A 25,555-nucleotide genomic window follows, 5' to 3' on the forward strand; every position below is an offset into this window, starting at 1 on the left:
GTATCCTATACAAACGCACACGTCAAGAGAACAATAATTATAATGCATCGCATTGTTCGTCGTGCATAATACGGCTGTCGACAAATTAAAATACGTAGGTACAACAAAATAATAACAAAAAACATGAATTTCCACGCGTTTACAACTCGTTTGTTATTATTATTATTATTATTATTATTATTATTATTATAATAAATTTTCCTTCTTCTTCACACCATTCTGATTAATTGCAAGGAGACCTTTTGATCTCCTAGCCATCAACACAGCGCCGTGCCGCCGCCGCCGCTGCGTCCACACGAATCATCACAGTTCTTGTACTCGAGCACTGAACCGTGATAGTATAATAACATCATAAATGAATAATATGCGAATAAATTTAAAGTGTGTGTGTGTGTGTGTGTGCGCGTACAGATCGCCATTGAAAAGATATTCGCACGCATCATGAAACAAAAATGCAATCGGTCCGAGACTGCGAATAGAGGATATATATATATATATATATTATGTATAACGTCCGTCGTGGCACTACATCGTATTATAATATTATTATGCGAACAATACGATTATAATAACCATGATGATGGCTTGGGCGCTAAAAAAATTAAAAATATGCAATTAACCATTGACCATTGATGTAATAATGTGTACAGTATAATACGCTACAGTGAGATATTATGCAATTATGCAATTATAAAACTGGAAAAGAAAACATCATGTTAAATACGATTTTAAATTATTTGCAGATTAAATTGATAACTGCAGTATACGGCGAACACGAAATATATTTTTGGTTTATATATAATTGTCAAATGCATTATCCGATAGTTGTAAGTTTGTTAATTTTATTTAAAAATCGATTTTTTTTTTCAGTTGTTTAAAGTTCGCCGACGATCATAGGAATAATGTACTACTAATATATTATTATAGGCATTCGATACGATAACGCGCCGTAACGTTTTATGAGAATAAATTGCACACTCCTACAATGTATATAATAATATAATAGTCGTATTATCTTCGCAGCGGACGTCTATACATAATACGCGTGTTCGCCGAATCGGGTGTATACTCGTCTTGGTACATCGTAGCTGTGTATAAAATATAGGCCACGGTGATTGACAATCCTTTTCTTCTCGCATAAAGGGACGCAAAACGGAACTGAGACGACAACATACAACGCGTATTGTCTTCTGAACATTTAAACAATTATAATACACTATGTCGTATATACTATTTATTATAATATAATATATGATAAAATACGATAAACACGTTATGATATGTCTTATTTATTATATATTATGCTCACCAATCTAATCGAACCTACACAACCTTAACCGTCATAATGTTATATCAATTCCACCCCACTACCCCTTTCCAACATTTTTCCGAATGCGCCACTGGCGTACTTGCAGCCACGCGTATTTATAATATGTACGCGGGTTCGTGGTACGTACCTGTATAATTAAATTACCACATTTCGTCCGGCAGATGTTTCTTCGAGGGGTTGTCTTTCCGTGTCGTTATCGAATTCGTCGCGCGGAATGGAATTGTATACTCAGTTCCGTCCAAAGAGTCGCCTGTACGTACACGGCATCAATAATATTATATTAATAAACACTGCAGCCTCAGCAGTCGTCTGTTTCATGTCTATTTGTGTATATAATATAATATAATATTTCGCTGTACTCGCGCGATTTCGTTGCTTTTTTTGTTAATATTTTACATGTTTTTAACAACGTATTATAATAATAATTTAATATTTTAGCTTATTTTCGTGATTCATTACAATATAAGTATAACGTAGCTTTTGTTTTTTTTATTACTACGTAACCGTTTATTTTTCTCTTAAACTTACAAAATCTTTTTTTTTGTGCAGATAAACACATTTAATATCAATAAGCTCTTTTCATCATATACGTATAATATGTATAATATGTATTAATATATAATATATGTTTTTCTTCTTTTAATATAATAATACCTAAAATCTTACAAATAGCTCAGCCCTCAGCCCGTATAATTTCATAATAAATCAATATAAAATATAAAATATACATTAATGATTAATTAAGAACAATATTATATATTGTAGGTTCATATAGATTTGTCAATTAAACAGTAACTATACGATATTGATGACTATATCGAGTATCGACTAAACATTAATTTAATGAAAATTTACCTAACAAAACGTCATCGCATCTACGTGATATTTTATAGATATTACTGATATTAGATACATAAATGGTCAAGTAAGTAAAATATTTTATTTAATTTGAGAAATAAGATTTGGGTTGAAAAAATGTTTTCAAAATTTAAAATTTGTTCTAATAGATAACGTGTGTACTTTGTACATATACATTTTTAAATTCTTAGCGAAATTTGTTTAAGGTGCTCGGAAATGTTTACCTACATGTATTTTTTTTTCTAGAGTTAAATCTGATCTAGACATCTTATCTTTCAATGTTCATACTCCCATTATTTTGAAAATCGTGTAAGAGGATTATCTCTTATGTAGGTACTTGAAAAAACAGTCGACAATGATTGCACGATAACACACATCTTTTAAAATCGTTTTTTCGATAAGAGTGCCAGAACCCCCTGGTCGCTGCACAATTTCTAACAATATTGGTTTTCGTTTGATGTCTAATATATTAAATAATAATATGACTTGTCGAATCGTACATATATCGCACTGCGGATCTGTAAAATAAGTGGAAATTATATTAGTTTAAAAATATAAATATACCTACCTATTAAAATAATATGCGTGTATAGTTTAAAGCAGGTAGACAATAATTTTGTTTTTATTGCTAAATGCTACTATATCAACAACACACAAAAAAACATGACTTATTGATTATGAGCTATTTTAAATATTTTAAAATGAAATTGTTTTTTAAATATTATATAATATAATATAAAATCTCATAAAATTTTGAATTCAGTTATTGAATTTAGCACTTAATAACACTAGCTAGTTAACGTTTAACCGACGAACTATATTATTGAAATGCATTATCTCATTCTGCAATAACACATAATATAACCTAAAATGCATCTGATATACCACGACCAGTATAGCAACTCGTTTTGCAAAATCGTGAAACGATAACACACTGTAAAACGGAATTTAGATTCGTAACACTATGTGTTATACGTATAAATATATAATATGTGTAATGTACGTGCATGTGTATATTAATTACTTTTTATGATAATACTCCATGTACAATATACTTACTTACCTGCAGTGCACGTTTAGGTATATATAATATACAGGTAAATGCGTTTTTGTAGAACTTTCACGAACTCGTTTGATTACACAGATTGCGTTTCGATGATGATGTATATATAGGTACCTGCTGTATAAGTTTCCACTCTTGAACTTGGATGTCTGTTGCTGCAGTACAACTAACACACACACACGCACACACACACGTCTTGGTATACGTGTATACTGTGTATAATATATTATTTTAGAATACTGCTTGCCTCGCATACATATACGTACACACACACACACACACACACACACACACACACACACACACTCACCATAGACACACCAACAAACAGCCGTTTGGACCCGAGTACTATGAGGTGTACATATGCACATACATATACAAACGGATATTGAGTTTTTATGATCTATAATTATGGTAACTATCTCCCTAATAATTATTGTTGCTGTACGGTTGCGACGGTTGCGTAAGGAAACTACTGCCGGCAGGTAGGTTAATAGCATTGTCAGAGTGGCCCCAGGCATCAATGACGGACGGCTCCAATGCCGTCGCCGTGTTGCCGCCACCGCTCCTTTCGAGATCTGGGTCGTACAAAAAAAAAAAAAAAAAATCCACAAAAAAAAAATAATAGTAATAAAAGATGAAAAAAAAAATATAATAATAATAAAAAGGAAGAGGAACATTAGGTTTTTTCCTGCCATGTATTATTATTATTATTATTATTATATTATACAGTTGTTGTTCTGTTGAAAATCGTTATTATTATGTTAAACAATTTTACATAAACGACATTAAAGCTTTTAAATAATAATACGGGTAAAATATATAATAATAACAATTTTCATATAATCCGTCTCGAATTCGTGAAGTGCATACAAACAACTATTACAATTATTATATATTATATTGTATAATAATTAATATTATTAAAAAATGGGTTTGTAAAAATACACTCGTCTTATAAACTTTATAGTCGATTGGACCGTACACTCTATTATTTGGAAAAAAAACCATAAGTCGAGTGAAATTGCATCACAGCACCCCAAAAGTATAGGGTTGTCGAACAGTATAAACGCGTAAAACGGTCCTCACACCATTATATTGTAATTGTTGTATATACTATAAATTATAACGTGTAATCATTTATAATTTTTGTTTCTAAATTGTACACATATTATATTATTGCACATAATCATAATCATTGCATTATATTATTGTAATTATATGCGCGACCGGATCGTGGGTAGGATGACCCTCATGTTCGACCGTTTTATAGGTAAATACCTATACAATTTATAATAATATATATAGGTCCGTTAAACGTATATTATTATTTTTATTATAATCGTCTATTGGGTTATCGAATCGATAAATTCAAAATAAAAATTTTAAAAAATTGTATAATTCACCACCGCGTGTGATGGTTTGTGTAAAATACAAAATATTATTATTTGTACAAAATTAAAATATAATAATGAAGAGTTTTTGATGACGCGACGTTATGGATTGCACTTAGACGTCGTGGACAGCACCACTCAACGCGTTGGAATATTATTAATATAAACGGCAGGTACACATTATTTCGTCGGCAAAGCGTTCCGATAGCAATTAACACAATTTGATACATATTATACCTGATTAATATGCGCACCGGTTCATATACATATAATATCATAAAATACGTTCGTGTGATTTTATAACGTTTATCTATAATAATAGGTGTTCAACGTAAAATAACATAAATAAAAATAATAGGTGTATATTTACTTACGCGGCGGCTAGAATGATTATAAATCATACCTCGCGCCGTGATTAATATGACGTCCGAAATTTGAATTGAATAATTATATTATATAATTCGTAATTATTAACGAAATTTAAAATATTCCGATGCTTGTCTAACCTAATTGTTATTAATATGACATTTTTATTGCGTATTAGTTTACAATTTCGCCAACAGGTTTTAACAATTAACTTATAATTATAATAATATATTATGTAAATTATGTGTGTGTACTGTGTATATATATATAGGTAGGTAAGGTATATTATATATATACATACATATACTTAGTTAATATAATTACAATATCAATATGTGCTTAAACCTACACACACACATATATATATATATATATATATACAGTTTAGGTACACACATAATAATGAAGTCATAACTCATGAGAACAATAATTGTTTTTAAAGTAAACTACTGGTTTGTAATTATAACATATTATACACATACAGCTATTGTATATACACGAGTACATGACAGATTTTTGTTGTAAGACATGAATAGGCGATTGAATGGCCGTTGAAAGCGCGTACACGACAAATAAACGTTATTTATCCGTATAATATTATATACAGATACAATATATTGTTATAATGGGTGCGAAACACACATGCACCATCACATCATCTATAGTCATAGCAATACAATTATTATTGTCTACACGTGAATTAATATCGTATTAATTTATTGAGATTTGGGGAGGGGGGTATGTACCTACTCGGACGGCCGAGTATAAAATATCAAAATAATAATTATAACAATAAACGCGCATATAAACGTCTAGGTAGCATTATAACGGGTTGTGTAGTTATTATTTCTGACGTGCGACTATGAAGAATTCTCGTTTTGTGGAACGAGAGAAAAATATACATAATATATAGTCCGAAATAACAATCGCGACCGCGACCGACTGAAATAACACTTTATATTTTTTAAGGACAAAAAAACGTGGTAACCAAAAGGAAGTAGCAAGGACAACATTTTATATTGTTTTATATAATTGTGTATATAAATATATATATATATAAATTATAAACGTTGGTGACTTAGTGTCCACCTATTATTATATATTATAACCTTGTTAAAATATATACGTAACAACTCGAATTTATGACTTTGTTTTTCTTTTATCACGAACAGGCGCAGAGTATAGGTACCTGCCATTACCCATACATCAGACTGTGTAATAATATTTATACATTATTATATTATGGTAAAAAGTGTGTTTTATCCGTCCGATTACACGAGACGGACACGACGTCTTTCGACCTTTTCTTTTAGCTATCTGAAATTACAAGACAAAACCTACTCGTTGATAAAAAAAAAAGTGATAAAACTCAAAATTTCTTGGTGATAAATAAAAATAAATTTGTAAATAATTATAATTACATAATAATGTAACCGATCAACGAATATGTATATAGTTTTAGCTACTCAAACGTAGTCTTAATTAGTTTTACTGCATATCACAGTAAAATATACTTTTATGTGTTAACGGTTACATAAACCATTTTAATTAGAACTTTTATACGAATAGAATTATTATGTATTTATAAATTGGTGCCGAAAAATTATTTTTGCGTAGGTATTATATAACCAATATAAGACGGTTGCTTGGTCGCGCTCGCGGTAATGACAGATGGATGTGTTCTAACTATAGTTTTGAAAAAAAAAATGTCTTTTTATAATCGCACTGTAGCAATATTAGATTGCGGAGCATTAAAATAAATTATACTATACCTATAGAATATTGTCTTGAAAAGAAGTACATATTATTATAAATATACAGGACGACTAAAACCTACTCGTGGATTATAAAGATGTTATTATTTTATTATATAAATCGGCTAAAAAACGAATATTATTATTGTCGTCGTAGAAACGTCGTTTGAACTCACAGATGTTATATTTTCGCAATAACAATAATTCTTTATTCAATACAATCTTCACGATAATATTATAATACGCACACCGTTGCAGTGTTGCGCTGCCGATGACGAAGAAAAAGGAAATTGATTTCTTTGTTTTTATAAAACTTCTTTTAGCTTATAATTTTATTCTCCTCGGACGGAGACGAACATAATATACGTTTTTTTTTTCGTATATAGTAATTATTTTTCAACCAGTTTTGCATCAGCCGTCCCACAATTTTTTTTCCCAACCACAATGCATGTATTCCGGTAAACATTTTCTCAACAGCACTGCAATGGGTTTTTATTATTTTTTTTTCCGACTGGCTTTTATCTTTTTTTTTTTTTTATCTCAGCTTAATGGAATATATTTTTTTTTTCCATTATTATTATTTTATTCATATAATATTATAATGATTATATTTACGTATTGCTGCAGCGGCGTATATAATATTATGTATTTATATATAGCCATTTGGTATTATATACGCGTGATGGTATATAATTTGTATATTTCATATAGTCAGTGTTGTTGAGTATAATTGAGTATCGGTATATTTAAATACTTCTCTTAATACACCTACCTACAACGTTTTTTTTTTTGTTATTCGTATAGATATTATAATTATTATTATTTTATTTAATGATGCATTTTAAGTAAAAAACATATATAAAATAGGTAGATAATATAGATTTAATCCAATCAAATAATGTATTTTACCTGTACAAGTTAATACAAAATGTTTATAACTTTCTATATTAATTAATAACATTTATGAAACACACAAGATATTGTAAAATTCCAGTAGTGTAAAACCTGTAAATAACTCTTTTTAAATATGATATAGTCTATGTATGACTTCAATTAATATTCATGGTGAACTAATTGTATAAAATGTATATAATTGTATAATACTAATTGTATTTTTATTTTTCATTAATTTGAAATTTTTACATGAAGTATTTTAGTATTGTTCCAATAAATATTTAGATTAGGCAGTTATTTTTTCAAGAGTAATACCTAACTATAGGTAGTACTTTTCATTTGGAAAACAATCATATACTATAATAATATTGGTACACGAACAACTGAAAACGAAAATTTTCAGAAATAGTAATAGAATAATTACAGTAATGTAATAATAATAGTAATAATATAATATACTCGTGCACCGTAACCACTTGTTATAATGCCGCTTCTACTGCAATTGGTCCGTCTATATTTATCTATAATAATCGTTTATTACCACAAAACTGATATAATTAACAAAACGATTCTATTATGATATTCATAATTTTTTTGGTCAATTTTTTGTTTTAATCGTAAGTAATGGGCTCTTTCGGATTTGAATTGGATCGATAACTTATAAACTTTTAATTCGATTGCAAGCCGAGGGCGGTGTAAAATCAAAAATATCACTGAAACACCAAAACGTAAAAATCGAGAGTTTTTTTTCAAAATATTAATACTACGTCACCGTTGCAGCCAGTATACCTACCTACACATGCAATATTATTCGTTTTTTCCATCGCTGCTCGTTCTGCACACTCCTTACACAATAATATTATAAGCACTAAGGCTGCTGCACCTTGAGCCACCCATGAGGACAACTACTATACTTGACACGATTCGTCGATACGAGCGTATACCTATATACGTTACGGTTTTGATTGGTAGGTGCAACGAGCCCACCACGGCGGATGGCATAAATCGTGCGAAACACAATATTATAATATTTAGAACAATATCGCGCCCAGCACACACGGTCGGCACACGTGGAACGGTTTGTATTCGTGATTCGCGCATATATGTGCGTACATATAATACGACTCGCACATTAAAGCCACCTCATGATATGGGCAACATTATAATAACGTCGTACATGGAATCACGTAGTGGTGGTGTGTCGACACCACGCGCCGCGCACACCGAATTAAACAATTATAACGTTTAATCGTGATTTGTCGGAATAATGTTCATAAAACGTTTAAAACGGACGCCGCCGCCGCCGCCGTCAGTAATTTGTCGGCACATTTTGCAGTTTTCACGCGCGTTTTATCCGGCGTGCAGCTATCGAGCGCAATAATTAACAGTTATCAATATTATTACGTATAGGTGCATGATATCATATACACGCAACAGTACGACGTCGTGCGTTATTCCGAATTTGGATCCCGGTGAAGGATTTCGGTGGAAAATAATATATATTTTTCGATTTATCATATATTATATTATATGAACGAGAACGACGTGATCGATTTGTTTGTGGCGATAATAATAACAATATTATTATACGTACGTGTATTACGGATTGTCCGATGAGGTTTATAATAATTATTATTATTGAACGTCCCTGTAAATGCGTTATTATAACGCGTGTACAGAAGGTAGCCGCTATATAGTATATTATGTGTACGGACATTGCCGCGGTGTCTTGTTTAGCGAGGGCGCTACCCTCCCGACGACGAATCGAATACGAAAAAAAAAATAACCATAAAAATCAATTGTACAAAACTGTACAATGCCTTTCATATTTTGCGTGTACGCTGTGCAGTGTGTGTGTGTGTACGTTTTGCTCGGCGCGTTTACTTAAACACCATAATATTGAATAATTATTAGTAATCATCATCGCTAGCTCATAAACGATTTACGTCTGTAACGTATTATATCATGCAGTAGTGCATAATTCTATGCAACTCGTGTACCGTATACGTCATGTATGTGTACATTGTATACATCTATTATAAGTCGTAACATGATATACTTGGTGTGCTTGCTTTGCGTTTGTCAGTGCGACAAAGTTATTCAGATAATATAACGACGCACGATGTTATTAAAATAGTTACTACAATATATTATTATTGTATAATTTAAATGCTTTTTTTTCGTGTGTACACCGATTGGATGTGATTGGGTTATAAACGTATAACTCTTATTATAATATAATATATTATAACACCGCAAAAATAAATAATAATTTTACGTTCAAAATAACAACGTGCACCCATTATAATTATTTAAGGCATCCGCAACTGTGCGGTTATTATAATTTATAGCGGACGATTATTATATATTTTTTACATTTTATCCATTTCGATACATTTCCATACACTGTACATTACCTAGCATATATTGGTATGTATTTAGGTTAAATTTGAACGTGTGCTTAATATTTTATGCTGTATTGGTTTTTATGATTTATCGATTGTCTCAGGAACCGCGAACACTCAAAAACCAAAGTCGTATAATATAATATCATATGAATATATGATAATAATTTCAATACATTCCAATAAAGTCAGCGATATCAAACATTTGATACATTATTATTTTGCTCGTGATACAATGACATTTTAAACCATAATACATAGGTAAGTATGTGATATGATTAAGTTCGTATATTATATACATAATATCAACGAAATCATTACGTTACTTTTTTAAATATACTGTGATAAATATAATGATAATGAACACCCACTTTAATTCATTATTATCTATATATACATGTTTAAATATAACGTCAACACAACGTACATATATGTTTTATATTATGTGTTTAAAACTATGTAATAAATGGAATAGCAAGTATACATTGTACAATTTTTAATCATCAGTCGTTACCTTATACGATGTACATTTATACTCATTTAGTCCTATGCAAATAGAAAATATACACGTAATCATATATTATGTAAATATTTTTTGACCCTCTCGATAATCGACACAAACGAGGGACGGTGACAGTTATAGAACAGATTATAATAATATTATGACCTGCATACTATGTATATAGTGTATACATATATTATGATAATTTATTTATAACGATGATACTATAAAAATAAAAACAGAGACGACATGGAAACGATTTTCAGGCCAGGAAATTTAATTCGTCTGAGCCACATTTTTTGCGACTCCATCTTTAAGTTATTTCATATACCCAAAACGGAAGCGAACTAAGCGTTCAAAACAATACCTATTATAAATACTATTTTTTTCTTAATAGGTAGGTAATAATTATTGTATTGTTATGAGTGTTTAAGACCTCTCAACATTTTATCTTATAGCCAGGGACATTAGAGTGACTAATTTATTTAAAAAATAGATTTATATAACCTTAAAGTATTTATTTACATGTTAGTTATATAATATCAAAAAAAAAATTAAGGCTTAAGATTATATTTTTAGTGATTTATTCTGTACTGAAATTTAAAAATAAAAAACTGAAAAAAATATAAAAACAACCCTAGAAGTCATCAGCTTATTAAATTCAACTACATAAGTATATATGTTTATACATTAAAAATAGAAGCTATAATAAATGTGTCAATGCAATGTAAAATTAAAATTTCTAAAATAAATACCAAATACGAACACACGCTGACAGTCGTCCAGGTCTATAATAATATGACAGGTTATCTCAAAAGCCATGCCACCATAAATTTATGTTGATGGTCCAGGCCATTATTTATTGTTACAATAAAACGAAATATTATATTTTGTCATCAAGAGTGTGTGCCAAGATATCCGCACACGTCGAAACCGTGTCACAAATTTTAAAAACTTATGGCATAGCAAATTTACATCCCAGTGGTCACAATGTGTGTTATAAATATATATTAGAGTAAATTGACCTAACTGAATTTTCAAAATTAAAGCTTTAAAATACCCGTCAACTGTCTGTTTTAGTTTTTTTTATATCGGTTTTATTTCGATATTTTTATTTTCAAGAGAAATACGAGTATGTGAACAGAAATATCACAATTTAAAATTGTTAGTCATAATTATAGTGATTAATAATATTGTATATATATTCTGAGACTTCGAATAGTGAGGTCATAGGACAGACGCTTGTTCGTCGGTCACACTCGCTACTCGATTATGATACGAACTCAGTAAAAATGATTACATTATATTATTCATCATCATCACTATTCACAATCAATGACGACGGTGTTCAATGATCATCACAACATAATAGTAATCATATCTAACGATGAAGTGTGCTTGCTCGGACAATGGCTGTAGTAGGGAACAAACCGAAAACGAAAGAAAAAAACGATCACATAGTAAAAAATATATTATAGTTAACTCGCGTTTTACAACTCATTGTCGCGAGTGCACACGCGCGTCGCACCGACGTTGGCGCGCAGCCCTTTTGCCTCTGCGCATTCGATTTTACACTCTTCTTATCCCTTTCACGTTTTTTCGTTCCGTCGCATATATATTTATATGTAGACGAAAAGGTACACGTGTACACAGTTACTCTAATCAATTTCGTCGTGCACATCCGGAAGTTTCATCATATATACCTATACACATATTATGTACATCATTATTCCTACATATTTTATTATTACAAAACAAGATGTTTGCAAATAAAAATAATTTTCAAAAATTGATTGTATAAAATACCGATCAAAGAGTACAATTATACAATGATATTTGTTTTTGTGTGAACAGTGATCACTATAATCAGTATTTATACTGCTCGTATTTGTATAATATTATAATTTATCGGCAATAATAATTATTATTCGTGTTGAAGAAAAATAATTGTAGTTGGCATAATATGATTAAAGTATTTAAGAAAATATCAGTTTAGTTGTTTAGTATAACATTAGACATTATTTACTTTTGAAATATGAACGATTATTTTAGCTCAGAAAAAAATCAGTAAGTACCAACATAAATCTTTAAAATAGATTTTGAATGAAAACTTCTCGCCGTGAACTCTCCACCACGCTTGTTGTGGTCCACATTATAAAGATCTTCCAGTGTCTAGTGTTGTAATTAGTAATTTTTAACTGTGTTCATAATACAACAATAAATAAATTTTATTACATTAGACAACATATTATTATCTTCTACATTATATTTATAGAACACGATTTATAACTTATGCCACCTCGAGCATCTGCTTTTTGGAAACGTTCATACTTTATTGTTTTTACTCGCATAGTAATAATATTGTTAACTTTGGTTTCTGTGAGAGAATAACATATTTTTATTATTTTAAGTAATACGACAGTATTATATAGGTTTATAAATTTCAATTTTCGTGTGTGACGTTAAACAGAATACGTGTGCATGTAAATAATATATAATAATAACGACGGGGTACAAGAGAACCGAATGAACTGATAGTGTACCTAATAGAAAACTCTTGCGAGATATTCTTTGCCATTTTTTAAACTTTAAACGTTTGAAATACAATATATAAATTCAATATTCATAAAATTACTCTGTTTCTGATCATAAAATTCCAAAAATCGGTACACAAACCTAAAAAAAAATCATTACGACAAAATCAAGAATTATATATTACGAGTATTAAATATTAATAACAACATTATTTTGAAAAACGCAACAAATATTTACTGGACGTGTTATAACGCAGCCGCGTCTAAATGGATCACGATGTCGCCGTATACACAATACACATATCATAATATCATATACTGTTTAAATAAACACCTATATATGCACCTATTATATCGATATAATATCACTTTGTAGGTTTAATGTTGCACACGAGCAAACGGTATACGTGACCCGACTAGTTTCGGGCATTTTAAATGCTCTACAATAATAATAATTATCAATCACTCGCCTATATATATACGGTAGCCGTACGCGGCGTTTACACGATACATGCCTTCCTATATAGATAGATAGGTACTCTTGTTTATTATACATAAAATTAATTTAATTAGCGTATCCGATATTATATTTATACGCATAAATTACTATCATAGTATACGAATCCGTGTATAGACGACGTTATAATATTATATGGATAAACATATACATTATTAATATGTGTACCTTTATATATTATATATATATATATATGTATATACACGAGAGGGGTAATTACGGAGCGTTTACAATAGCCGCCGCGGTAACTGATAAAAATCGATATTGTAAACACGTCGGTGTCGATCGGCTGCAGCTACCTATATATATATATACATAACATTATATTACATTGTATACCGCAACCGTATTATAGGTACCATCTATATACGTATATATATATATATTATAATAACGACGTTGGCGTACTTACATATATAATATAATATATTGTAATACGCGGCGGCTGCCACCGGCTTTTAAACATCGCTCTTGGCGACGGAACAATATATTATTATTATAATATGATATATACAGTGACAAATTGTTATAATGTTATGCGGCCATCGTCGCGATTTATAGCGCGTCCATACCCCGACGGCAGTGTGTATACCTAATATATTGTAAACTACGCGCAGTTAATGTGACGTAATTAATAACCGCATATTTTTGCACGAGCACAACAATAATATATGAATAAAATTATAATGCATTATTACACGCACAGTATACGCGATAAACTGCAGCGCGACCGGCGAAGGCGCATCGTCGACCGCCGTGTAATAACCGTAGTAGTGGTAATAATAATAATGGTGATGACGGTAATAATGCGTATAGGTATACGCGCGGGACGTGTATTTTTTTTTATTCAAACTTTTTTCGTCCGAGACATGATTTTTTTTACCGTGTAAATATACGACAACTATAATATATTGTAATATCCGTTTACGACTTAAAATATGTGGTCTTACATTATACCGCACACACATGGGTTTCACGACGGCGGCGGCGGCGGTGACGACGGCGTTGATAGTGTTATTTCGTGTGGTTTGCAATTAAACGCGCAATGCTGCTGCAGTGCTGTATGTGGCCAGTATTATTGAGCATGTACACACACACTGACACACACACACATATATACATAGATTTGAAAATTACCGAGACACAACCGCAAACAACATCCAACAGGTCATACGTAAAAACCTAACCCGCCGCAACGATATCTGCACGAGGAATTTCAATCGTAATCGAGACTATTATGATGGGCCGTTTATTATATTATAATATACTTGTCTTATTATACGCGCGATGATGATGTATTACCAAACAGTCGTTTTCTCGGCAAATGTGTGTGTGTGTGTGTGTGTGTGTGTGTGTGTATCGATTTTTTTTTTCCATTGATTGTAGACGAATTATAATATCATAACTTTTTACTATTTCTTATTGTAATAGTCTTTTAGTTATAGTTTTTTAATTGCATACATTTTTAGTACATATTATAATCACATGCAGAATATTTTACTCGAGAATATATAGATTCCTTTACACGCCATTATTATTATTATAAATGTGTTGTTGTTCGAAACCTGCCAAGCCCCAGACTCCGGAGCATATCATGCATATATAATAATTAATAATAATAATCATTAATCGTATCAGAATTCACGTTTATGACTGCGTTACACGAGTATATAGGTATGGAAGTATTTTTAGACATCTGTATTTAAATACAATTTTAAGAGTTAAATATAAAAACTGACTATTTTCACTGATTATATTATCATCTAAACTGTGTAGCTATAAAATATAGACTAATCACTTACATCGAATAGCATTCGAGTTGACGCGATGAATAGTGCAAAAAACACAGTTATTGCTGCAGCAGAATACACAGTGAATTCGTTTCAAAAGCTTACTATCTCGGCGATCTATCATCAAACAGCATCCGCCTTTATTTAGCAATGAATATATTATATGAGTTGATAAAAACGAGTTGGCGAATGTTATAAGAAGATTACATTATAGACCAATATAATAGAAAATATATGGTGTAGCTCACACCACCGATGAACTGCAAAGAGAACCTTCGAATTTAAACTTGTGAAACGTGTAGTATATATATTCAATTTGGTATTCAGTGAGCGCTATAATATAATAGGTATTATATATTCCTAGATAATAATGTGCAGATTAAAATTTAACATCGATTGTGTACCTCTACACTAAAGTTTTCATATTATACCTACATAAATTATGTACAGTATACGCATAAAATTTAATCAAAAAATGTGATCTTTAATTGACTTTGACGCCAATGACCTATATAAGTGCCGAGACGCCCCTATAATAACAACAATATATACATTATAATATTAATATAATAGTGAAATTGAATATTTTTTCAAATATATTATATTCTGTGACTCGTACCTACGTGTACCTAATACAAGATATATATAATATAATTCCAATAAATGATATAGGTACGCACGACGATTTCGGCATGAACAATAAAAAAATATGTAAAACACGCAATAAAAATAATGTTGAAATTATTTTTTATTTAATTCAATACTAACTTATATATATATAATATTATATATACTACACGTATACCTATGACATATAGGATTAGCCTCTTTGAAGTCTGACGGTTTTACGTTCAATATTGTTATAGTTTATCTACTGTAAAATATCTAAAACAGACACCACTATTGCCATGACATTTAATTTCCAAATACCGTTTGTATCCAAACGTTGTATATAGCTGGAATATAGACTTCGTTTTTTATAAAAAATGATTTATTATCGAATTAAAATTCAAGCCGGTCTTTTATAGTGACTTTTACTCAATAACGAAATACATTCCACATCTTCTAGTATATAAAAGTAAGTTTTCCATATAGGTTTTTTGGTTTTGAAATTTTTAAGATTTGTATACATGCATTTTTTAATAGTATATGATTATTATATTGAATCTCTTCTCAATTATTTGATGACGGTCAAAAGTTGACTACGTACAGCTAAGAATTTAAGAGCTTTCGCATAAACTTTTAAATTTTAATATTAAAACACTGACAATGAGGGAGACATGACCCTCCCCCCCGTCCCATTCAACTATATAGCTACGCCAGCGGAACGCGGTACAAATTATCGAATTGTCAATCTACTAAATACTAAATAAATAATAATATTTCAATTGTACCTGGTATGGGTATCTATACTATGCAACATCAGTATGTTAAACAGTAAGTTAAACGTCCGCGTTAATAGTACTCATTTGTTTTAAATAATATTATATTGTGTACATAATATCGATTATAATATAATATAAGAGGTTAACATTTGTAATAATTAGTCCGTCGAGCAAATACCGCATAGCCTTTACCGCATTTATGCCTAATACCATAACAATGTGTCTATGGTAATAATCTAGAGGTACTTTGATTTTTATGATTATTGTAGTTTATGATATAATTGTGTATTAGTGTACTGCAATTAGTACAACTAGTACAAGTGATAAAATATTTGAATACTATATAAAATGTATACTTTTGAAAACGTTAACGACGGGACAAATATTAAGTGTACAAATAATAAATATTACACCTGGTCAATGTCTAGAACCTGTCATTTTTGACGATTATTTTGTTGTATTTGTCACGATTAAGATTTAATGAAGTTGACAATCATTCATACACGTCAATAAACACACACAAAATATCAATAAATTAAAAAAATAATTAGAACGTTCATTCATGTATATGGTGTATGTATATAATTATTACTACAATAAATAATTAACAAAAATATACATAATAATATTTTAATGAATAATAAATAGTGAAATTATATCAATTTGTAGGTACTATATAGTTCATAATATTATAATGTGAATGAACGTATATTTTAATTTTTTAACACGAGAGGTTAATAATGATGTTCTAGAAAATTATGAAATTAAAAATAATAAGCCTGTTGTGAACTTTTGGCGTTTGTGAGACATTATATTTTGGACTTTTCTTAACAATCGATTTACAGTAATTAATACACGGTTTTCGATAGATAAAGGTAATTTATTATAATATCGATGCTTTGAAGCCGATAATTCGACGAAACGTGCAATTAGATACATTTCAAATCGAAACGTCAAAATCACTTACATCGAAACAATTCGTTTTATTTTAATCAAACAGTGTTCGGACATAAAATATTCAGCCCATATCATTCCCGCAGTAAACATATACATTATAATATATCAGTGTACGAGAGAAACTAATCATACGTCATTATGGTATTGTAATAATTATATACACACGATATCGTTTTTTTATTTCACTAGAATTTCTTAGATGCGACTTGTACATAATATAGTTCTACACATTTAATATTTTTATAATATCATAACAATAATTATTCTATTTTTTTTTTTATTTTTAATGGCCGTCTTACGATTAAACACGCGTTCCTGACAATTATGCAGACACAGAACGCGTCGAAATCGTTATAATTGCAACTGTCAACAGTAGTATGAAATGGCCGGTTCTGGCCCCTCTCCGCTTCACCATCCCGCCCTCCTCTGTGAACCCTAAACCCCGCTCTGTGAACCCTAAACGTTCCCCCTCCCCCAAGTTCCCGGCCTATGCGCGTCACAGAACCCCAGTCCCCTCCCCCAAGTCCCCGGCCTGTTTACGTCACCGAACCCACCCCCTCCCCCAAGTCCCAGCCTGTGTACGTCACTGAACCCCCAAGTTCCCGGCCTGTGCGCGTCACAGAACCCCAGTCCCCTCCCCCAAGTCCCCGGCCTGTGTACGTCACTGAACCCCCAAGTTCCCGGCCTGTGCGCGTCACCGAACCCACCCCCTCCCCCAAGTCCCAGCCTGTGTACGTCACTGAACCCCCAAGTTCCCGGCCTGTGCGCGTCACAGAACCCCAGTCCCCTCCCCCAAGTCCCCGGCCTGTGTACGTCACTGAACCCCCAAGTTCCCGGCCTATGCGCGTCACAGAACCCCAGAACACCAAGTTCCCGGCCAGTGTGCGTCACAGAACCCCAGAACGTACGTCACGCGGATGTCCCCGGCCTCGGACCGCCTGCGGCCGGCCGCCGCCGCCGGACCGCCGCCGCCGGACCGCCCACCCATTATATATATATATACTCTTTATAGTATAGTATATACTATTCATATACTATGTATATACCCTATATAGTATAGTATATACTTTTTACCCCGCCCTGACTTCCCGGCCCATGCATATCACGGGGTACCGCCATTCCTCGCACGTGGCTTCCCCACCCATCTAATATATATATATATATTAGAATAGTATAGTTTATACTTTATATATATATATAATTAAATATATTTATTTTATCATTGGAATGGAATGTGTTTATCAGGACGCCTATACGTATATATACTATAGAATATGCTTAATATACAGATTTTATTGATAATATACTTATATTTTAGTTTATACTTCGAAAGATATTGGCGCGTTCCGCGGGGGTGTGGACGATCTATTAACTAAGATAATTATTTAACCGCATCGTGACACGCTTGTTAGAATAAAATATGTAACCACAGATCATTGCAAGTGTAGCTGCTTAACGTTCAACAAGTGTGTGTTTTGTTTCGTTCTTTAAGTTAAATCTCGTTTTTTTATTATTAATTTAATACAAATGACTCAACTCGGCGTCGAACTAGCCGATGCAAATATGTCGCGTCCACACAATGCACAGTCACCAACCGATTTAATCGATACATCTAATTTTACCATAGACTTTACCGGCCGCAAGTCTATCAACATCGGACTCGATCCGTCTAATGATTTCAATGTTTCAATACAAATAATAACACCATCACGGTTCGTATGCTTGTCAACTGATTTTTTACGTCGTATTTACTCGTTGATGGGGAATATTCTATCGATAATATCTGACCCGCCGGTTAAAAGTCGCGAAAGGCTTTTCCTCAAAGATGAAACTATTACACTGTCCAAGACGAGTTATCGCGGCGATAATATGCTGGCAGTCGAATCTCATCACCAACAAGGATGTCGCGTATTATTGAGTAGACGAAATCTACTAAAGCTTCAAGACATGCAATGGATTATCAACGAAACGGTTGCATTGAAATCTAACATTATACGTGACGCGGTGATCGGACAAACCGATCTTGTCGCAACATATTTAAACGCTAATGTGCACGTGGAAAAAACATCGACCGTTGAAGAAATTATCGCAATCGTACACAATATCCATAACGATTTGGCTACAATGAACATTGTCGCAAAAAATGAAAACAATTTTACAAACCAGATAAAATTGTTTGCATACAAACAACTCGCTCAGCGTTGGTTTAAGAAAATGCATGAAAACGGTAAAGACTGTATAAACGATGCTGACGGTGACGGCGGCGGCGGCGGCGGCGGCGGCGGTGACGATATCGATGATTGGGTAATATTATATATTACTTTATTATATATTATTATATCATACATTATAATACAACGCGCATTATTTTTACAGCCCATTTCACTCAAGACGATCGATGGATCGACGGTGTTCTCTTATACAAACTATTGATGTGTATAGCTGCTTCCCACTCACCCGTCGGTCAAGGATAGGAAAAATAGCTGATTAAACGCATTATAATATATATATATGTATTGTAAACATTGATTATATTGTGACATAACATAACGTTCGTGATGTATATATATATTATTCATATTATCATAAAATACGATTTATATACATCATACATTATTAATATTACTATATTTTATTATAATATTATATTATATTATAGAAAAAAAATAACAAAACAAAACGCATTATATTTATTAATATTATTAGTTTATTCATCCATAAAGTATACCTAATTATAAATATTGGATATCGTATATCGCATATTACATATTATTATTATTATTATTATAAAATAATAGTGTACATTTTAAAGAAAAACAAAAAAAAAAAAAACAAAAAACAAACATGAATGGATACATATAGGTATATTATAATATACAATATGTATTAGTATTATAGTTTTCTCACTTCCCCCGTAAACGGATTGTATTGAACGATGCGATCGTGTATGATTAAGCAGTAGGCTGCTGTATTGGCTGGGAAATTATTAGCTGCTTCTATTTCAACGCGTAAATCGATGCTTGAAGTTTTGGCGTCATCATTTTGGCGTGAACAATCTATGCAGATAAATGGACCCAACTCTTTGTATTTTTCTCTCGTCAGACACGGTTGAGCGTTAAATCGTTCGTAATAATGTTTTTGGAAATCGGCATAATTTTGATAGAACATCGTGAACAGATTTTTATCGAAACTTTCGTTGAAATCTTCGTACGGGTATTCGACCGAATTAATATATGCTTTAACGTTCGTCAACGAGCACGTATCGTAATCAACGTTATAACCGTCTGATACGGTGCCCGGCGAGTTCGTGAGAAAAGCGATTATTATACACCTAGGTCTTTCTACTTGTGAACATGTTTTCACCATCCAAGAGTGTTTGTTCGTCTGCGGCAGATTTGGATACTCGCAAAGCTCCCAATTTCTAAAAGCGCAATTTATATTTTTTTTGCTATCGACGATTTTCAATAATTTTAATCTCTCCCGATCGTCGACTTTAATAACAGGTATTTTCCATAGCACTCGCGTTAGTTGTACTTTGACTTTTTTCACCAAGGCCTTAACCGTCTCGGTGTTCACGTCTCCTCCAATCACGCTAGTAAAATGTAACGAACTCAAATCCGACATCGATCTATTCAATATCAACTGTTGGCTACAATTCACAAGTATTCGCTTGTAGTCCTCGCAGAAGCCGAAAACATGCTTTAACGGTATACATCCACTGAACGAGCCGTCTTTAACGAAATTAGCATTGTGGTCAGTGATATCCCAAGCAGCGTTTTGTAAGATATTCGCGTCGGCAGGCGAATACGAACAATATCCTTTCATCGCGCTAGTTATCCCAGGTTTTTTAACCCGTTGTACTTCGGTAGAGTTGATCTCGTATTTCATTTCGTTAAACAAATTCGTTAGGCCGTTGTGCGCTAAACTTATTTCTGTTTTAAGTTCATCGGGCTTCGTTATTTTACCCTCAATATAGATAAAACTATCGCTCGGTAACGTATGTGCATCACGGTTTTGAATTGCTATACGGATTTCATCGCCATTATTCAACGCACTCGTGGAAAACGGTAAAAAAGAATGCACAAACATTTCTCGAATAGGCGATTCGTTTACATATGCACCGCCCACGTCTAAGAACGATTTATCCATAGTGTTTATATTGTAAAATAAAAATTAACGGATAAAAAAAATAACTACTTTTTTGCGATTAAGCGTAAAAATTTTCGATTATCGAGTGTTAACGATTTATTTTTATTATTATTATTATTATTATTTTTTTTTTTTTTAATATTATTACTATTAACTTTTTTATGGGCGGCAGCGGCGGCGGTGTTGATGTGTTGTAGTGTGTGTCTGTTGGCAGTTGCGGCTTTAATGAGTGCATTACTATTGTCCGTAGTATATTTATTGAAATTAAATTTCAAACCCATTTTTTATAAGCAGTCTGATATTCACGGCTTCGCCACGGAAATTAATTAACTTCCCGTTTTGATCGGTCAGCGAAACTCGAATGAAATCAATCGTATTTGTTTTCAGTTTATATAACACGCTATACTTTGGTATTTCAACTATTTTATAGCCCGGCGGTACGATCGGATAAAATTCGTGTATCGCATGCGATTGCCGTCCGTTGTCGAATGAGCCTGCGGCCAAGTTACATTCGACTTTTATCGTGTTGACGTTCATAATTTTCACCACGCGATCGGACTCATGTCTATGATTTCGGGGTAAAATACGTTTATCGAAACCCAATAACGGCGCAATGCTATCTTCGACGTTCAAATCGATATCACTATTACAATGCATGGTACATTTCAATGTGCTGCTATTAGTTGACAAATTAAAAAAATTCACCCCTATGTCCTTCAGAAGTTCGCGTATTTTGGTTTCCAAAACAATTATTTCATAGCATCCAGTAGGTATTTTAATTTTAGTGGGCAGCGGATGGTTGCTGTGGATAACATGTAGAGTATCACATCCAGTTTCGACGTTAGGAATGGAATTGTATGTCTGCATACTTAGAAGCCCGATTTCCGATTTATCTCCCACTTCTATGGGCGGAAAAAAATGACATTCTAACTCGGAGCTGTTTCCACTCAGCGATAGTGTTTGAGACGGCATGATGTTGACGATGATGACGACGACGACGACGACGATAATATTATTTTATATTTTAATAATAATATTATAAAATAATAATGATAATGCAATAATGTAATATTATTGTTTTTCGGTTAAAAATTTCAAACATAAATGTCCACAGTTGAAAGTATTGTATGCTTGTTGTCGTTCATAATTATATTCGATAACACAGCCTTTAAAATATTTCACTAATTGCGGCGGTGGACGGAGATTACCGTAACTATCGTAATAAAAAACTGTTTTTCCGATTTTTTTATAACATACCCAATGCGTGCCTTTATTTTTTTCAAAGTCAAGGTTAACGACCGCACATTCCATGCGTATAGGTCCGGCAGCGGGCAACCTGTCTATGCAATATACACCTCTGAAATGACGTATTTTCTTAAATTTAGCGTATTTTACAATTTCAAAATCATAAAGAGCGCGGTTGGGTAAAATTAGTTTTTTGATATCGACGATTTTCTATTAGTTTTCGATTTCCCCGATTTGTGCGTTCTTGACGGTGATTTTTTATTTTTTATTTTTTTCAATGATATTTTCTTCTTCTTTCTTGTCACAGTCTTTTTCATGCGTTTAGCACCAGATTTCCGAATAATAGTGTACGAGCTCCCGCTTTTATGCGGATTTAGATACACGCCTTTACCTAATTGTATAGGCGATCCGCCGTTTGACCTAATACTACGTATCGTCTTAACTATGTTAGACACCCCGCCGGCCAGCGTGCCCAAAGCCGAAAGTCCCGCTAATATAGGGATTAGCGCTAACGAACCACCAGTTTTAGGGACTTTGATCACACGAGGCAGTTTATTTTTTTTTTTTTTTTTTTTTCGTTTGAGGGCCCCTGCTTGCTTTCACGTGTTTTCGCGCTACGCACACCGTCGATTTAATTAATTTTCCCATATTCTGTGTCACCGGACACGTTTCGATCGATTTTTTTAACGCTTTCTTACATACGCCAACAATATTGCCGAACCCGCATCCGCTGCCGATTTTACGTTTAGCCTTCATACCAGTAGTTACAAGCCACGCGGCGGCCTTTTCTTTGTAATCAGCGTCTTTCGCGCGCACTCTGTTCCAAGCACGTTCTTCCAATATACTGTCGGCCGCACTGCGTGCAGTTAAAGAATTACTTTTATCGTACGCGATATCGTGATCTCTGCACGCCGAATCTAGACCGTTTATTCCGGTCTGTCCGAGAGCAAGTCTTCTCTCTAAGTTAGTTCCCGGTCCGCAGTACTGATAACCCGGCAGATGTAATTCAACTGGTAAACTATTTATTATAGCGTTCAACAGCCCTGTACCGCTATTGGACTTGATCTTTGGACGTGACAACATTATATGAGCGCTTCGTACGGTCGACGCGCGTATTTATATACATAAAATGCGATTCATCAGACAAGACATAAAACTCAAAGTGGATAATATCGATCCGTTATCGTTATGTAATAGTGATGTCGAGAAGCTACCGCCTAAGCACGGACCGTTGTTTCCAAATTCTATCAGGGCGTTGATTGTAGGTCCGTCGGGATGCGGGAAAACAAATCTTATTTTCACGTTATTGGTTCACGAAAATGGAATTAAATTTGAAAATGTATACATTTATTCGAAAACACTACATCAGGCTAAATATATCATGTTAGGCAAGATTTTATGCGATGTGCCGGGTATTAATTTATTTAAATTCAATGACAACGACACGGTGATACCGCCCGAAAAAGCTCTACCAAGCTCGGTCTTTCTATTTGACGATATCGCGACAGAGAACCATGGAATTATTAGATCGTATTTCATGAGATGCCGGCATAATCTAATAGATGTGTGTTATTTGGCTCAATCGTATTCGCGCGTACCGAAACAATTGATTCGCGACAACGCCAATTTTATAGTGTTGTTTAAACAAGACGAAATTAATTTAAAACACGTTTACGACGAACATTGCTCGGGTGATATCAAATACAGCGAGTTTAAAGATTTTTGCATGACGTGTTGGCGCGGAGGCAGATTTGAATTCGTCGTTATAAGCAGTGAACACGAACGTGATAACGGTCGATATAGACACGGATTCGATACATATGTTATTATATAATAAGCTGGTATGTCGAAATTTATCGCATTACCCGGAAATCATGGGAAAGGTAAACAACTTGCCATCGGCGACACCATCACCGACATTATTGGCAGATATTATTCAAGCAAGAATAAATATTAAAAAAAAATATGACGCGTTGAAAACTGGACGATTTGAAACGGAATCACTAATAAATAATACATTCAGTTCTATTATCGATCCACTTAATAAAATACGTAGTAATATCGATACCCCCCGCACACATTCATCACCACACCAGTTCAAACCACCACCACCACCACCACCCCTTCCTACACAAACACCACCAAGGTCGACATCGTCACCCTGCACGTCGTCGCTGTCGCCGTCTTCGCCGTCATCGCTATCGGATGTTGACAAAAGACATTCTATCACCCCGACGTCACCGCCCACGGCGTATAATTTGAATGAACTGTTCCGCGATTGGACTAAATGTGAATTAGATAAAATATACGGACCTCGAAAATTAACCGATGACACATTTGTTCTGGGTAACAAGGAAATTAAATTTATCGATAACAGAATTCATATCAAAGATGATGACTACACATATTCAA

The 25,555-nt window shown here is 32.9% G+C and overlaps 3 protein-coding genes across 3 annotated transcripts; 2 read left to right on the plus strand and 1 right to left on the minus strand.

Annotated features, from left to right (window-relative positions):
• The first annotated feature begins 18,238 nt into the window (after positions 1-18,238).
• LOC132924998 (apidaecins type 73-like) lies at positions 18,239-19,138 on the plus strand. The gene is made up of 2 exons (XM_060989433.1): positions 18,239-18,653; positions 19,068-19,138. The coding sequence occupies exons 1-2, from the start codon at positions 18,239-18,241 to the stop codon at positions 19,136-19,138; spliced, it is 486 nt and encodes a 161-aa protein (XP_060845416.1).
• On the plus strand, positions 19,045-20,423 carry LOC132926604 (uncharacterized). Its single transcript, XM_060990975.1, has 2 exons — positions 19,045-20,053; positions 20,126-20,423. The coding sequence occupies exons 1-2, from the start codon at positions 19,277-19,279 to the stop codon at positions 20,180-20,182; spliced, it is 834 nt and encodes a 277-aa protein (XP_060846958.1). The 5' UTR covers positions 19,045-19,276; the 3' UTR covers positions 20,183-20,423.
• Positions 20,424-20,641: 218 nt separating this feature from the next.
• LOC132924999 (uncharacterized) lies at positions 20,642-21,898 on the minus strand. The gene is made up of 2 exons (XM_060989434.1): positions 21,273-21,898; positions 20,642-21,170 (listed from the first exon to the last, which is right to left on the minus strand). The coding sequence occupies exons 1-2, from the start codon at positions 21,896-21,898 to the stop codon at positions 20,642-20,644; spliced, it is 1,155 nt and encodes a 384-aa protein (XP_060845417.1).
• Positions 21,899-25,555: the final 3,657 nt, after the last annotated feature.

This window comes from Rhopalosiphum padi, chromosome 3 (genome assembly GCF_020882245.1).
Source record: "Rhopalosiphum padi isolate XX-2018 chromosome 3, ASM2088224v1, whole genome shotgun sequence".
NCBI lineage: Eukaryota > Metazoa > Arthropoda > Insecta > Hemiptera > Aphididae > Rhopalosiphum > Rhopalosiphum padi.

Bases quoted from the DNA above. Each gene is read 5' to 3' on its own strand.
- LOC132926604 (XM_060990975.1), top strand. From the start codon at position 19,277: ATGACTCAACTCGGCGTCGAACTAGCCGATGCAAATATGTCGCGTCCA. The intron at 20,054-20,125 runs GTAATATTATAT...TTATTTTTACAG, and splicing joins GTGACGATATCGATGATTGG to CCCATTTCACTCAAGACGAT.
- LOC132924998 (XM_060989433.1), top strand. From the start codon at position 18,239: ATGCGCGTCACAGAACCCCAGTCCCCTCCCCCAAGTCCCCGGCCTGTT. The intron at 18,654-19,067 runs GTACGTCACGCG...CTTATATTTTAG, and splicing joins GCGTCACAGAACCCCAGAAC to TTTATACTTCGAAAGATATT.
- LOC132924999 (XM_060989434.1), bottom strand. From the start codon at position 21,898: ATGGATAAATCGTTCTTAGACGTGGGCGGTGCATATGTAAACGAATCG. The intron at 21,171-21,272 runs GCGAGTGCTATG...TTGCGCTTTTAG, and splicing joins AAAGTCAAAGTACAACTAAC to AAATTGGGAGCTTTGCGAGT.